At 42.8% G+C, this 15,659-nt stretch overlaps 1 protein-coding gene across 4 annotated transcripts in view; it reads right to left on the reverse strand.

Moving 5' to 3' along the window:
* Positions 1 to 1,131: 1,131 nt before the first annotated feature.
* GOLGA4 (golgin A4) overlaps positions 1,132 to 15,659 on the reverse strand; it is a 101,579-nt gene continuing 87,051 nt past the window's right edge. For 3 of the 4 annotated variants that reach the window (XM_038772188.1, XM_038772179.1, XM_038772160.1), the window contains 3 exons: positions 9,090 to 9,176; positions 3,544 to 3,607; positions 1,132 to 1,571 (listed from right to left, as the gene is read on the reverse strand). In XM_038772188.1, the coding sequence (XP_038628116.1) occupies positions 3,578 to 3,607; positions 9,090 to 9,176 (117 nt within the window). In that variant the 3' untranslated portion in view covers positions 1,132 to 1,571; positions 3,544 to 3,577. The remainder of the gene's footprint in view (positions 1,572 to 3,543; positions 3,608 to 9,089; positions 9,177 to 15,659) is intronic. The other variant, XM_038772170.1, reaches the window with a different exon arrangement.

Genomic DNA, 15,659 nt, shown 5'->3' on the forward strand with positions numbered 1-15,659 from the left:
TAATCGTCTGTCTCCCTCGTCTAGACTGTATGCTCTGTGTGGGCAGGGTACATGTTTAACAACTCCATTATATTCTCCCAAGTGCTCACAACATTGCTCTGCACACAGAAAGTGCTCAATTAATACCACTGATTGCTCAAAATATTAGCACAACCTCCCTACCCCCCCACCCAACCACCCGGCCAGGGCTCCAACCTTCATAACCGTTACTCATGGTACTTACTGGGTACATATTCTGTGCTAAGCACTATGCTAACTGCTGGGGATAGACACATGATGTGCACTGAGTCTCAGTTTCCTGACCCAAGGGCTAAGTTGAGGAGGACAGGCACACGTAGCATCAGCTTGGAATATGATGGGCATCTCTGTCATCCCTACAGACAAAAGTATCTCATTAGACTTAGCTTCCTTGACCACCATTCCCATTTTGCCGGACTGCGCCCTCAGTGGCATAATTCTTCCCAAACCTCTCCATTTTTCTGTTCTGTATTGAACGCTTGGCTATCACAAAAAAGGTAGAATGCCAGAAACCTGAATACAATTACAGTATGTGAGACAGAGATGAGATCTGGAGAAATCGTATGATCCGGGGAGGTGAACGACAAACTGTCTGGGACAATCTGGAACAGACATCCCTATTCATTGAACACTTACTGTGTGCAGAGCACTGTACTAAGCACTTGGGGGAGTACAATAGAACAATATAACAGAATTAGGGTAGACAAGTTTACTGCCCACAGTGAGCTTAAGTGTTCTATAAATTTGTATTTGCTTAAGACGTAGATAATGTATGCACATGGGAAGCAGCGTGGTCTAGAAGTGGAAACAGCCTGGGCCCGGGAGTCAGAAGCTGTGGGTTCTAATCGTAGCTCTGCCACTTTTCTGCTGTGTAACCTTGAGCAAGTCACTTAACGTCTCTGTGCCTCAGGTCCCACCTTTAAAAAATGGGGATTCAAATACCTACTTAGATTGTGAGCCCCATGTGGGACCTGATTATCTTGTATCTACCCCAGCACAGTGTTTGGCACATAGTAAGCACTTAACAAACACCTCAATTACCTGGGATTAAGCTGCCTTGAGTGCCTTTTAGTAGAAAAAGCAGTTTCAACAAAGGAAGAAACATGGAAATTGGATTTTATACAGTAAATAAACTTTTATTTTTCCTCTGTTCCTCCCAGATTAAGATTGCCAACAGTCACAGATCAGCAAATGAGAGTTAGATATTACCTATTTACAATTTACAGTAGTATTCTATTCTTCTGGAAAATATAAGTACAAAAGCTAAGTAAACAAATGAGGTACTGCCATTTGGATTTATTATAGGCAAAAGCTGAAAGAACTAGTCTTTAGCAAACACTCAAGTTGGAATAGAATAATCAAATAGTTTAATTTACCCAGAAATCATCTATTAAATTCCACCTCAAAATGTATTGCACAAGTCATTGAAAACATAAAAATCTTTTCTCTTCATTGCAGCTCTCAAAGATGACCCAGAAGCGAAGGTTTCCTAAGCAGCAGTTTTGGGAAAAAATCTTTAGAAAATGTCTTCAAGATTAAAATTGTAGCCATGACTGGAGAAGGAACAGAAGAAGAGGGGATGGGGGAGAAGGCGGCAAGTAAGAAGGCAAGTATTTTCAAGTGGTACAAACAAAATTAGACAAGGGATTAGGGCCCAAATAATCCTGGATGTCGAATCCCAGGGAATTTGAGTTGAGCCACATAGTTTAGACAGCTCTATAGGCAAAAATGAATTTCAGGGGAGTCCGGTAAAGCCTGATTTTGACGTGGTATGGAAATCTAAATTGAGGAAGAAAAGGTGTGCTTTTAAATGCATCTGCCTTTCATTACTAGGGCTCTGTGTCTATGTCTTTGGTTTTAGGCTAAACTCAGACAGCGTCCCACGGTCTTTAATGGTCTCTCTCTTTCTCTGTCTCTCTAAATCTGCTTAGGGTGACTGGAGACTCAGGAAGTCTCAGTGTTTCTCACTAGAATTTCTGGGTCAGCCTCGGTATGGGTCGCAAGTTTCCTTCTTCAGAGTTGGGAGGAAGCGGGGGCTAAGTGCTGATCCAAATTATCTCAAATTTTATACTTGTATACTCTTAATTTATGAAGGTTCACTATAAATCCAACACAGCACCTTGCTACCAGGTGTTAATTTTAGTTATTTATATCCTGGACCAAAAAGTGTCTACTCATTTGTATTTTTCCCAAAAGGGATTCTGATCAAGGCAGTGAATGACAGTCTGAAAAGTGTTTTTCACTGGGCTAACCCCCAGGAAGGAACCTGATTTTCCTAACAAGAACATGTCTCCCTGATCTTCTGAGCATTCTCCAAACCCCATCTTGATTTGCTTGGCAGCAATATTACAAATGACACTTTAGTCTGATCCTACAGGCCATATTTAGAGTTTGTGGACTAGTTTCATTCAATCCCTGGAATTCTGAAAAGCCAAGCTGTCACAAGATTCAACTCCCTGAATACGGATTGCACTTTTAAAATCTTCATGTCCACAGGTTAGATGCACTACGCTAAAAGTGCCAATGGGAATTTAAACCCAGGATAATGGAGGAGTCAGGAGATTTGCCTAAATTAATTTACACAACAAAACTCTCAGAGTCATTCACTGTAACACACTAAAACTTGGACATGTGGAAATTGTGCTAAGCAATGAAATTGGAAGCTGGTGTAGAAGACTTTTGAACACCTCTCTCATTTTGCTACTTAAAAATCCCTGGGGTGAGCTCTGTAGGGAAACTGAATTCAGAATCACTTCAGAGTTATCCATAAAACTATAACCAGTTGAGGTTTGAATGTCAAACTTACCTTATTTAAACTCAAATGGAAGAGGAATCAAACTGATCATTATCATAACTCTGAATAGACAGTGAGGGGCATTATAAAATGAAATGAATTAAAGATGTGTGGGTTATTCAAGGGAGTGTTTGGTTGAGTACAGGCAGCAATTTAGTTAAATGCACATGTAACGGATGCACACTTTGCACAATGACGAAGCACTTTACACAACGACGAAGAAACAATTTTCTTGAAGCAAATTAGGCTTTGGCATTGAATGTAGAATTAAAATCATCTAAAAAGAGAAAGCTCAAATGCAGAAATCATCATGACTCCCAGTACTGTTGGTAATCCAATAAAATGAGATGTCTCTGAGTGCATCTCAGATCACCGACCAATATGATTCTAATTTACTTGTTACCTTCTTTGCAACTAGAAAAGAGAGTCCTGGGAGAATGATTAAAAACAAACAGAAACCCATAACCTTTCTTATATCTTTTCTAATAATCCCCGAGAAAAATTTGAACTCAATCTGATTAATTTTTAAAAAAGGTAAAATCAAAGGATGGCATTAAAAAATAATTAGCAGAAACCAGATTATGAATCTAGAATTTAGACAATACCAGAATTAGCTCATGCAATCATCATTTTTATGAAAAGGAGCAAAAAAAAATTCACAAAAGGGGTAGCAGCAAGCGATACATTGACCTCAGTGTAAAAGATACAATAAAGTATTATGCTTAACTCACCCACATGCTAACTAAGCACAGACTGGTGGTTTACTCAGAAGATACCACTGCGAGGTGAGGTAAACTATAAAGCCAGGAAGGAAAAAGCTTATTGGATTATTTTCAAGAGTGAATAAAATACATAATGGATACATGCACATGAAACTCAGGGGATCAGACAAAATGTTTCCACTTTTCTCCTCGAGCAGGCACATTTTAAAGGCTCTGCTCCTCTTAAAAGAAGTCTGAGGCAATATGAACAGATTTCCAGTTTACCATGGATCACACAAGTAATCATCGTATGAATTTTGTCTTTAGGTACTCATAGTCTAAAAGAATAATAAAAAGTTGTCTAGATGAAACACTGACCAGGGAACAATTCTTATAAATTACATAACTCCCAAAGTCAGAGACTCACAGACTTGATCATACACATTAATACTGTGCTATGGCCAATTCCTCGAATGCACTGCACATTAAAAAGAAAGGTCACAGGGTAAACTTGCTTCAACCTTTGTTCAATGGGAAGATAAATAAAACAGCAGCTGATAGCTACCATATTTGCTCAGAAAACAGAGCCACATCTTTTCCACACTTTTGGCAACCCCAAAACATGTGAGAGGGCTACTACCTGGGAAATTAAATCAAGCAATCAGGGGAGGGGAAGAGAAAATAAAGGAGGGGGGAAGGAAGGGAAGAGGGCCCTGGAGACTCTCTCTTACTTCAATTGTATTTTTTCAAGGGCTGCAAGCACTATAACATCTCTGCTTCTGTTGTCTGAGTTTCTTACCCTCTACTCCTTCTGTCCCTAGGTGTTGGCAGTTTCTGCCAAAGTGGGTTCATACTTTTCCACTCCTCCTCTTGCCCCTCCCCAGTGACTATCACTGTTTACAATTGTGTGATACCAAAAATGATCTTGTATTTCCTCCTTAAAAAGTGGGGTGAGGGGCAATTATGCAGAGGAGGTAATTAAGCAGGTAAATACAGCAGTTACCCAGGGAAACCTCACTTCATTTACCTTTTACACTTACATTCAGAGGAAGAGTTAGTGAACGGTAGCAAAGTACTACTCAAAACAGATGAGAACCAAAAACTAGGATGTTAGTAAATGGTTAGGAGCAGCAGCTTTACAATCTTCATCCATTTGACTTCTCACCTTTTAGACTGTAAGCCCACTGTTGGGTAGGGACTGTCTCTATATGTTGCCAACTTGTACTTCCCAAGCGCTTAGTACAGTGCTCTGCACACAGTAAGCGCTCAATAGATATGATTGATTGATTGATTGATTGACTGGAAACCTATTTTCCCAAATCAAAACATATTGCCACAAGGCAACATTTTCACCTTTGCTTTGGTGGTAGGTGGACGCAAAGGTCGGATGCAAAGGTTGTTAAAGGGATCATCTGCAACAAGGCTCTTTTAGTGATCTTTCACAACAGCTCAGATGAATTATAACATCTTGCTTTCTTAGAAGGCTCACTCTCTACCTCGGTTTAAACACCTTCCTTCTCTTCTCTCAATCTTTTCACATATTTTGACTGACTCAAATGGAGTGAGTGATGCCAATTTACATTGGACGTAAGATAATACCAGCTCCCTAGTTTCTTTTCGCTGAGCAGAGAAGCATCATGACCTAGTGGACAGAGCACAGGCCTGGGAGTCAGAAGGCCCTGGGTTCTAATCCTGCCTCCACCACTTGTCTGCTGTGTGACCTTGGGCAAGTCACTTCGCTTCCTCTGTGCCTCAGTTACCTCAACAGAATTAGCAGACACTTTCCCTGCCCATAAAGATAAGGTCTAGAGGACTGTAAAACAACCTAAACAATCTAAATGCAGTTACATTATTAGATAGCAGTGTAAATACCCACTAATACCAAAAGACTTTGAGAGAGTTTTTCATGGTATTTGTTATGCATTTACTAACTGCCAGGCATTGTACTAAAAGCTGGCGTAGATATAAGCTAATTAGGTTATATGTTGCCAACTTGTACATCCCAAGTGCCTAGTACAGTGCTCTGCACACAGCAAGTGCTCAATAAATATGAATGAATAAATGAAAGGTTGGACTCAGTCCGTGTCCCACATCCCACATGGGGTTCACAGTTTTAATCCCCATTTTAAAGATGAGGTAACTGAGGCACAGAGAAGTGAAATGACTTGTCCAAAGTCACCTGGGTCCTTCCGATGCCCAGTTCCGCTTGGCCACGCTGCTTGTCATATTCTGGGGACACTGGGAAGGTGTCATCTCTCTGACAAACCCAAGTCAGGAATAATTATCTAGGATGATTTCCTCCTTATAAAAGTTTCAGGTGTTTAAAGTTAGTAAGTCCTGGGTTCAATTTTTGTCCCACCTATTTAGGCCAACACCTCACCTGGTTCCTGGGGACCAGTTAAGAATTATTTTCTCTAACATCCTGCTTAGGAGCTTCTTCCAGAGTTGGACCTTCTGGGTGGAATTTTAAGAGGGTGAGTACATTTAAGAGAAATACAAATAATTTCACCTGTAAACTATATTTTTGATACTGGGCTAAGGTCTGTGAGTTGTACGGGCTAAGCATTTATTATCCACCAGTTGCTGAAGGCTCCCCAAACCCAAAAACAACGGTGAGAAGGACTCAGGGTGTGAGGGAGGGAAGTGAGGAGGAGTAATGTTGTGCAAGCAATAATGCAAACCTTTTAATCAACATTGCAAGAGTAAAGGGTAGTCATCAAAGTCACCAAGGAAAGTTTCTGGATGCATTCTTACCTGCTAAATAATGTACGCCCTATTAAAACTTTATTGTCTGCATGTTATATAGCCCAGACTCTCTCTCAACCACATCCGCCTGATACTAATGGAGGAAAAGGGGGCTCCTGGATGTGTTTAGAGTTTGGTTTTTGCTTCTTTATCCAAGATTTTTTCATTAACACCGCTTGAAATAAAAAAGGCAACTACAAGTTATGGATGTGTGCACACAGGCAAATAAGGTTTGCTCTGCCTGCCTTGTTTCCTCTTTTGAAAATGACTTCTTGTAGATTTGCCAGAGTTCCCAATTACATTTCAAACCTTTTATTGTGATTATTAACATCCTTATTATCATTGTATTTGTACTGTGTGTCAAGCACTGCTCTAAGCACCGAAGTAGATACGTCAATCAGGTCAGACACAGTCCCTGTCGACACCCCTTAGGTATGAACGAGAGCAGGCATTGAATCCCCATTTTATAGATGAGGAAACTGGGGCCCAGAGAAGTGGAGTGACTTACCCAAGGTCACACTCAGCAGGTAACAGGCAGAGCTGGGATTAGAACCCAGGTCCTCAGACTCCCTGGCCTGCACTCCTTCTGCTAAGCCATGCTGCTCCTCACCTGACATTTATTTAGGCAAGAACTTTGCAGTCACTCTCTTGGTAAGAAAATGCTTTGCTCCTCTTCGGTATTTCGGCCCCAACTATAGGATTGTGGGTATTACGGTCATCGATATGAATAGGAGATACTGTAAATGTGATTCTTTGGGTTTATGGGGCTTATTCAGAGTTGACCCAGGAGGCTCAGGTAATAATAATTATGGTATTTGTTAAGTACTTACTATGTGCCAGGCACTATACTAAGCACTGGGGTGGATAATAGCAAATTGGGTTGGACACAGTCCCTGTCCCACATGGGGCTGACCATCTCCCTCACCATTTTACAGATGAGGTAACTGAGGCCCAGAGAAGTGACATGGCTTTCCCGAGATCACACAGCAGACAAGTGGTGGAGCTGGCATTAGAACCCAGGTCCTTCTGACGCCCAGGTCCATGCCCTATCACTACGTTATGCTGCTCTAGCCCAGGAATTCCAAATGAACAGCAGACTTGCTTCTGCTTGCAGACTGTGAGTGCGAACCCCGGCTGAAACCGCACTCAGCACGTACGAGCTCCCTGAGGGGAGCTTAGTGGCCCACAGGGCCAATGAAAGTCACTGAGAAGCCCACCTGGAAAGAGCTATTTTTTAGGAACAAGTTGAAGTGTCAGATGAGATTTTCCTTACAGAGGACAAGGAGTGGGGAGAAAGGGAGAGGTGATTAATAGTTTTCTGAGGGGGCAGAGGGGTGGAGACTGCCCAATTTCCATCCCTATTTGTCCTCCACTGTACTCTCCCTAGTGTGTAGGACAGTGCTCTGTAAACAGTAAACACAACTGGTTGTTTGTGTTGTTCTAGATTGAAATCCTATTATTCCCAAATGAGGCGATCTCCATTTAAACCAGGTAGGTGTTGAATAGCGGCTGTTCCTACTGCTGGTTTATTTTAAGGGATTTCTGGGTTTCAGGTTCTCCGATCAACGTATTTACCGCATGGGGAGTGTACTTCAAATAAACCAAATTCCAAGAAGGTTTGGGTACCCAAGATGGGGGAAGGGGGAACCCTCATCGCTACTTCCATTTTCTGCTGGGGTCTGGCCCAAAGGGTTGGGTGGCAAGGAGCTAGAGAGCCATTCATTCATTCATATTTATTAAGCACTTAATGTGTGCAGAACACTGTACTAAGCGCTTGGAAGAGTACAATATAATCATAAACAGACACATTCCCTGCCATGGACAGGAGACCAGAAAAATGACTCCGTTCAGTTTCAGGAGAGAGAGGGAATCTCATCCATTCCAGGGCCAGTTGCCCTGAATGGGAAGAGACAGAAGAGGACCTCGGTTGAGAATGTGCAAATTAGACTGAGGATCATCTCCTCTGCCACGGCTAGGATACACAGCAAAAATGTCCATTTCCCTTGTTTATTCAAAATGGCTACTTTCTGTAAACTTTACTTGGGAGCCACTTAATCCCTCTGCTCTTCCCCCCATCTCCCAGCCCCATAGCACTTATGTATGTATCTATTAATTTTATATATTTGTATTGCTGTCTGTCTCCCCCACTCTATACTGTGAGCCAGTTTTGGGCAGGGAATGTCACTGTTTATTATTGTATTGTACTTTCCCAAGCGCTGCGTACACTGCTCTGTACACAGTAAGCACTTAATAAATATGATTGAATGAATTGTTATTGCACAACGAGACAGCCTTATCTGGATCTGGGCATCGAGGGGCTAAATACATTAGAACGGAACTCTTTCTGTTTTCTCTTAAATTCCCCAATTGCCCCTGAATATGCCAAGTGTGGCCTAGACCACTGGCCTGGGAGCCCGAAGGATCTGGGTTCTAATCCCAGCTCTGCCACTTGTCACCCGTGTGAACTTGGGCACATCACTTCACTTCTCGGTGCCTCTGTTCCCTCATCTGTAAAATGGGGATTAAGACTGTACGCCCCATGTGGGATACAGGCTGTGTCTAACTTGATTACCTTGTATCTACTCCAGCACTTAGTACGGTACCTGGCACATAGTAAGCACTTTAAAACTGTAAAAAAAAAAATAAAATAAAGCCTAAAAACAGGGGCTTTATTTTGGGGCAAGGAGAGTCACTCTCTCCCCTGCAACCATTCATTCACATCTAATTTTCATCATGTCTCTCATTTTTCATGCCTGGCTACAAAAGGGAGAAAGGTCAGAACCTGCTAATTTTTTCACAGAATCTGTAAGAGTTCATTTAAAATTGCCTACCCGAGGTCGAGCATCTTCTCTTTCTAAGACTTTCTGAGCCTGATCAGCAGGGAATTTCAGCACGGTGGTGATCACTTTTGCCAGTGTCTACAAGGAAAGAGAAAGAGAGACAGAGAGAAAGAAAGAGGGAAGGGGAAAAAAACTGTTAAGAGCTAGCAAAGTAAATCGAGTACAAGGATATTAGCAATGTGTTACCTTGAGATTTATTAATTAACCTACAGTCTTTTTCTTTAGAAATCTCAACTCAAAAGGACCAGGATGTCAATAACACCCATCAGGGCAATGAGATGTGAAACTGAATCATGCATTATTCAGGCCAAATGGGAATCCGGAAAGCCAACAGATGGGCAGTTTCATAAAAACGGGGCTTTTGCAGGGCAGCATCAACTGGATGGAACCAAAAGCTCAAAAACTTTGGGCCCGTTTTCAGAAGGCAAATCCCTGTTATTGTATCTCTATTCCACCCATCATTCAGTCCGATCTTTTCCACGTCAGTAACCCAACCGGTAACTGAAAAATCAGGAATAGAGGACATGATCTGAGTTAGGCATTTTGAGAATCATATCGTATATCACCCAGTGACTGCTTGAATATTTGTATGGTTAGGTCATCCTTTAAGATATGCAGCGCACACCAGCCTACTGGAGCTAGGAATCAGATCCTAAATAAATACCCTATGGGTTACTTTCACAGAAGAGGAATTAGTCAAAACATGAGACGTGATGGCTCTGAAAAGCAATACAATGAGCTGAGCAAATACACCGTGTCAGACTAGCATTCCCTCCTGGGAAATTCTCCTGAGAGGCAGAAGCTTTCCCCTATTGTGTTTTGTGGTGAGGTCTTTTGAGGGGGAAATCAATCACTTAGCAGCAAAGAAGCAGCATGGCCTAGTGGACAGAGCCCGGGCCTGGGAGTCAGAAGGACCTTGGGTTCTAATCCCTGCTCTTCCATCTACCTTGGGCAAGTCACTTACTTCACTTCTTTGATACCCAGTTACTTCATCTGTAAAATGGGGATTAAGACTGTGAGGCCCATGTGCATCAGGAACTGTGCCCAACCTGATTTGCTGGTATCTAGCCCAGCATTAAGACCAATGCCTGGCAAACAGTAGGTGCTTAATAAATCAATCAAATAAAAAAATCCTATTTATTGAGCACTGCGGGCATGGAATGTGTCTGTTATATTGTACTCTCCCAAGTGCTTAGTACAGTGCTCTGCACACAGTAAGCGCTCAGTAAATATGATCGAACGAACTGAATGAACAAATACAACTGACTACTAAGCACTTAGAAAAGTACAACATAATAGAGTTGGCAAATGCGATCCTAGCCCACAAGGAGCCAGGAGACAGACATTAAAATTAATTGTGGATAGGGGAAATAGTAGAGTTTAAGGATATGCTCATAAGGGCTATGGGGCTGGGATGAATATCAAAATAATTAAGAGGCAAACATTAAAATTAATTACAGATAAGGGAAATAGTAGATTTTAAGGATATGTTCATTAGGGCTGTGGGGCTGGGATGAATATCAAAATAAGAGGCTTAAAAATGCTGCTAAAAAAAATGAATAGGATCATAATTCTGTGATGGAAGGGTGTTGCTAAACTATTCATTGTTTTAAAAAAGAGATCCCAAAATTGGTACAGTAGTTTTGTAGGATCAGCTCACCACAAAAAGTGACTTTCTTGGATGAAATAACTTTCTGAATTTACGGCCTGCCTATTTGAAGTTCTCGTCTAAGCATGACATCCCCACCAGTCCCAGAATCACGTTGCTTATTTTAATTTTAAATCAGTTAGCCATATTTACTGAGGGCTTGGCGGAATACGATATAACAGAGTTGGTAGATTCATTACTTGTCCATAAGAAGCTTGGAAGGTTTCACTCCCTTTTCCCGGCTTGTTGTCCTCCTCCCCTCAAATTCTTCATTGCACCCTTGACTCTGGGAGCACACGGAGTCAAATACCCAACCTGACTCTCAGGGATTTTATGGGAAGCCTCCTTGCCTGAATGTCGAGCAGGACTGAGTATTAGAAATTCTAAAACGCCAATATGTGTATGTTCTTATCCAATCAATCCATAGTATTTATTACCTGCTTACTTTGTGGAGAACACTGTGCTAAGTGCTTGGGAGAGCCCAAAACAACAGAGTTGGTAGACATGAGCCCTCCCTACAAGTAGCCTACTGTCTCTCAGGGGGCTATTCATCCCAAATCACTCGGAAATCTTCCCAAAATAATCCGTAGCGGTTTCCCTAGGGCTATAAGGTGCTTTTGAATTAACGGTCTTTAGTGTCTTAATCATTCTCCAAATTCTTGTGACCCCAAGGGATTCTTAGATATAAAATTGCTTCTTGTACAACTGATAAGCAAAGAGGACTGAAGGAAGAGAGAAAAACAGTGGCATTCAGAATTTTCACATCTTCCCAAGTCTGTACAAGCGTTTCTGAGACGATCGCAATTTTTCCTCACATGCTGCACTAAATCAAACAAGAACCCCAATACCATAGCGTAACATAATATGCAAGCGCTTACATGTACACACATGAGAATGCCCATATATTCTGCCTGTACAGGTCACGCCTACCAAGCTAAATTCACATTCCTAATGCCAGCCAGCCCATGATTCATGGCTTAAGTACCAACTGTGGGCAACTGACAGGACCTGTCAATGAGTTCAAGTAATAATTGTGATATTTGTTAAATACTTACAATGTGTCAAGCACTGTATTAAATGGTGGGGCAGATACAAGATCATAACTTGGACATATTCCCTGTCCCACATAGGTCTCATATTCTCTAGATAGGAGGGAGAACAGGTATGGAGAAGTAGTGTGGGCTAGTGGAAAGAGCATGGCCCTGGGAGTCAGGAGGACCTGGGTTCTAGTCCTGGCTCTGCCACTTGTCTGCTGTGTGACCTTGGGCAAGTCACACAAATTCCCTGTGCCTCAGCTGTAAAATGAGGCTTAGGACTGTGAGCCCCATGTGGGACATGGACTGCGTCCAACCCAATTACCCTGTATCTACCACAATGCTTGGAACAGTGCCGGGCACACAGCAGGCACTTAAAAATCATTAAAAAAATATAAAAAACAGGTACAGAACCCCCATTTTACAGATGAGGAAAATGAGGCACTGGTAAGTGAAATGACGTGCCTAAGGCCAAACTGCAGGAAAGTGGGAGAAGCTGGGATTAGAACCCAGGTCCCCTTGACTCCCAAGTTCATGGTCTTTCCACTAGGCTATCTGCTTGCTCAAAAGCTTCAACCTGGCCCCATTATAAAACAAGGGGGGCAAAGGTCAACTAAAGAGAAGGTTGTGCACTGGAAGCTATCCCCCTCTCCCCCCGCCCCTTCAATCAATCAATGGTATTTACTGAGCACTTACTATGTGTGGAGCAATGTATGAAGCACTTGAGAGTGGACAATATGGCAGAATTAGCAAACATGTTCCCTGCCTGTAACGAGCTCACAGTCTAGAGGACTGAGGTAAGAGGGGACAGGCTGGCTGTCTCTCCTGACAGACTGCGAAGCAGAAGTATGGGGACTGGGGTAGTTAGTAAAAGCCAGCCTTCATTTACTGCCCCTCAGAATGTGACGTCTTTGGAGACCATTTTTAATCACCTGGCTGACAGACCACTACCACCCCCATCTTCAAAGCCTTACCGAAATCATATCTCCTCCATGAAGCCTTCCCTGAGTATAGTCTTATCTCCCCATCCTATTCACCCATCCTTACGCGTCACCTGTTGTCTTGGGTTAGTGGAAGGAGCACGGGCTTGGGAGTCAGAGGACGTGAGTTCTAATCCTGGCTCCACCAACTGTCTGCTATGTGACCTTGGGCAAGCCACTTAACTTCTCTTTGCCTCAGTTACCTCATCTGTAAAACGTGGGACTGGGAGCCCCATGTGGGACAACCTGATTACCTTGTATCTACCCCAGTGCTTAGAACAGTGATTGGAACTTGTGTCTTACAAATACCATAATTATTATAACAGTTATAATTATAATGGTATTTGTTAAGCACTTCCTTAATCACTTTAATACTCATCCCATTCCCAACACCTCAGCATTTATGTATACATTCTTACACTTCGCTGCTTTCCCTATCTGTAATTTATTTTAATGTCTGTCGCTTCTACTAGACTTAAGCTCCTTGAGGGCAGGGATCCTGTTAATCAGCTTTAATATCCACCCAACCAACAGCTCCAGGGCACTTATGCACATATCCATAAATCACTTATTTGTATTATTTCTATTTATTTTGATGGTATTGACACCTGTCTACTTGTTCTGTTTTGCTGTCTGTCTCCCCCTTCTAGACTGTGAGCCCGTTGTTGGGCAGGGACTGTCTCTATATGTTGCCAAATTGTACTTTCCAAGTGCTTAGTACAGTGCTCTGCACACAGTAAGCGCTCAATAAATATGATTGAATGAATGAATTAATAATATCCATCTCCACTGAATGAATGAATGAATAATATCCATCTCCCCCTCTAGACTGTAAGCTCGTTGTGGGCTGGGGCTATGTCTACCAACTCTGTTGTATAGAAGCAGCATGGCTCATTGGAAAGAGCACGGGCTTTGGAGTCAGAAGTCATGGGTTCAAATCCCACTCCGCCAATTGTCAGCTGTGTGACTTCGGGCAAGTCACTTAACTTCTCTGTGCCTCAGCTACCTCATCTGTAAAATGGGGATTAAGACTGTGAGCTCCCTGTGGGACAACCTGATCATCTTGTAACCTCCCCAGCGCTTAGAACAGTGCTTTGCACATAGTAAGCACTTAATAAATACCATAATTATTACTCTCTCAAGTGCTTAGTACAGCACTCTCTCTGCACACAGTAAGTGTTCAAAAAATGCCATTGATTGATTACCAATTCTACTTAACTGCACTCTCCCAAGTGCTTACTCCAGTGATATGCACACAGTCAGGACACAATAAATACCATTAACTGACTGATTGCCTGGCGGATTCATCACATGTAGCAACTGGTCAGAGGACCCAAACCCTGGGAGGCTGAGCAACAGGTGATATGACTGCAAAGCCTTTGGCACCAACTGTTCTGTGTGGCCGTTACAGAGCAGTTCTAAGGCACCAACTGTTCTGTCTGGCTGCTACAGTCGGGGTTTTGGGGCACCAACTGATCTCTGAGGCCTCTACTGTGTGGTTCTACGGTCCCAACTCTTCTGTCAGGCTGCTATTGTGTGTAACTAAGGCACAAAGTGTTCTGTGTGGCTGCTACAGTGTGGTTCTGGGGCACCAACTTTTCTCTGAGGCTGCCTCAGTGCAGTTCTTGTGGCACCAACTGTTCTGTGTGGTTGCTACAATACAGTTCAGAGGCACTAACTATTCTCTGAGGCCTCTACCATGTGGTTCTAAGGCACCAACTCTTCTGTCAGGTCGCTACTGTGTGATTCTGCCTGAAGCAGCACGACTCAGTGGAAAGAGTACGGGCTTGGGAGTCGGAGGTCATGGGTTCTAATCCCGGCTTCGCCACGTCTGCTGTGTGACCTTGGACAAGTCACTTAACTTCTCTGAGCCTCAGTTACCTCATCTGTAAAATGGGGATTAAGACTGTGCGCACCGCGTGGGAAAACCTGATCACCTTGTATCCCCCCGCCTCCCCCCAGCACTTAGAACAGTGCTTTCCACATAGTAAGCGCTTAACAAATGCCATCATTATTATTATTCTTATTCTGTGGCACCAACTGTTCTGTGTGGCCACTACAATGTGGTTCTGAGGCACCAAGTGTTCTCTGAGGCTGCTACTGTGTGGTTCTCATTTTGTACCTTCAATCAGTGTCTAGGAAATGGGCCAGCGGTGAAAGCAGAGAGGGAGTGGGTTGCCTGGGTTGAAGTGTTTCTGAATGTCTGGTCGATGAAAGTGAACAACCTGGATTCCTTCCAGACCTCCTTGGTGGCTTAACACCTGTGAAGCTGAACTGGATAACGGCTTGGCTACACTTTCCCGCTAGGCTGCAAAGATTGAAAGACACCTTCCTTGACCTCTATCCCAGGCTCTCAATGCCTCATGAAGCTACAGGAACATTTTAATACGCTATCCCCTACACTAATCAATCAATCCATGGTATTTACTGAGCACCTACTGTGTCCAGAGCATTGAACTAGGCACTTGATGATGTACAATGTCACAGAGTTGGAAGATAATTCCCTGCCCACAATGAGCTTACAGTCTAGAAGGGTGTGGAGATGGGCATTAATAAAAATAAAACATTTATGGATCTGTACACAGGTGCTGTGGGGCTTGAGGTTGTGGTGAATACCAAATGCCCAAAAGGTGGGGGTGAGGGGGTAGCATTGCTATTAAAGCACTGCTTGTTTGGTTTTTAAAATGGCAGAGACCCAATGGACCAAATCATTGGTTAAATCCCTTTATGTGTCCTCCACAAAGTGGATAAGGAGCACCTTGAATTCACCTAACATCCTCTCCAACGACTTCATTTATTCATTCATTCAGTGGTATTTATTGAGCACTTACTGTGTGCAGAGCACTGTACTAAACACTTGGGAAGTACAAATCGGCAACATATAGAGACAGTCCCTACC

Source organism: Tachyglossus aculeatus, chromosome 2 (genome assembly GCF_015852505.1).
Source record: "Tachyglossus aculeatus isolate mTacAcu1 chromosome 2, mTacAcu1.pri, whole genome shotgun sequence".
NCBI lineage: Eukaryota > Metazoa > Chordata > Mammalia > Monotremata > Tachyglossidae > Tachyglossus > Tachyglossus aculeatus.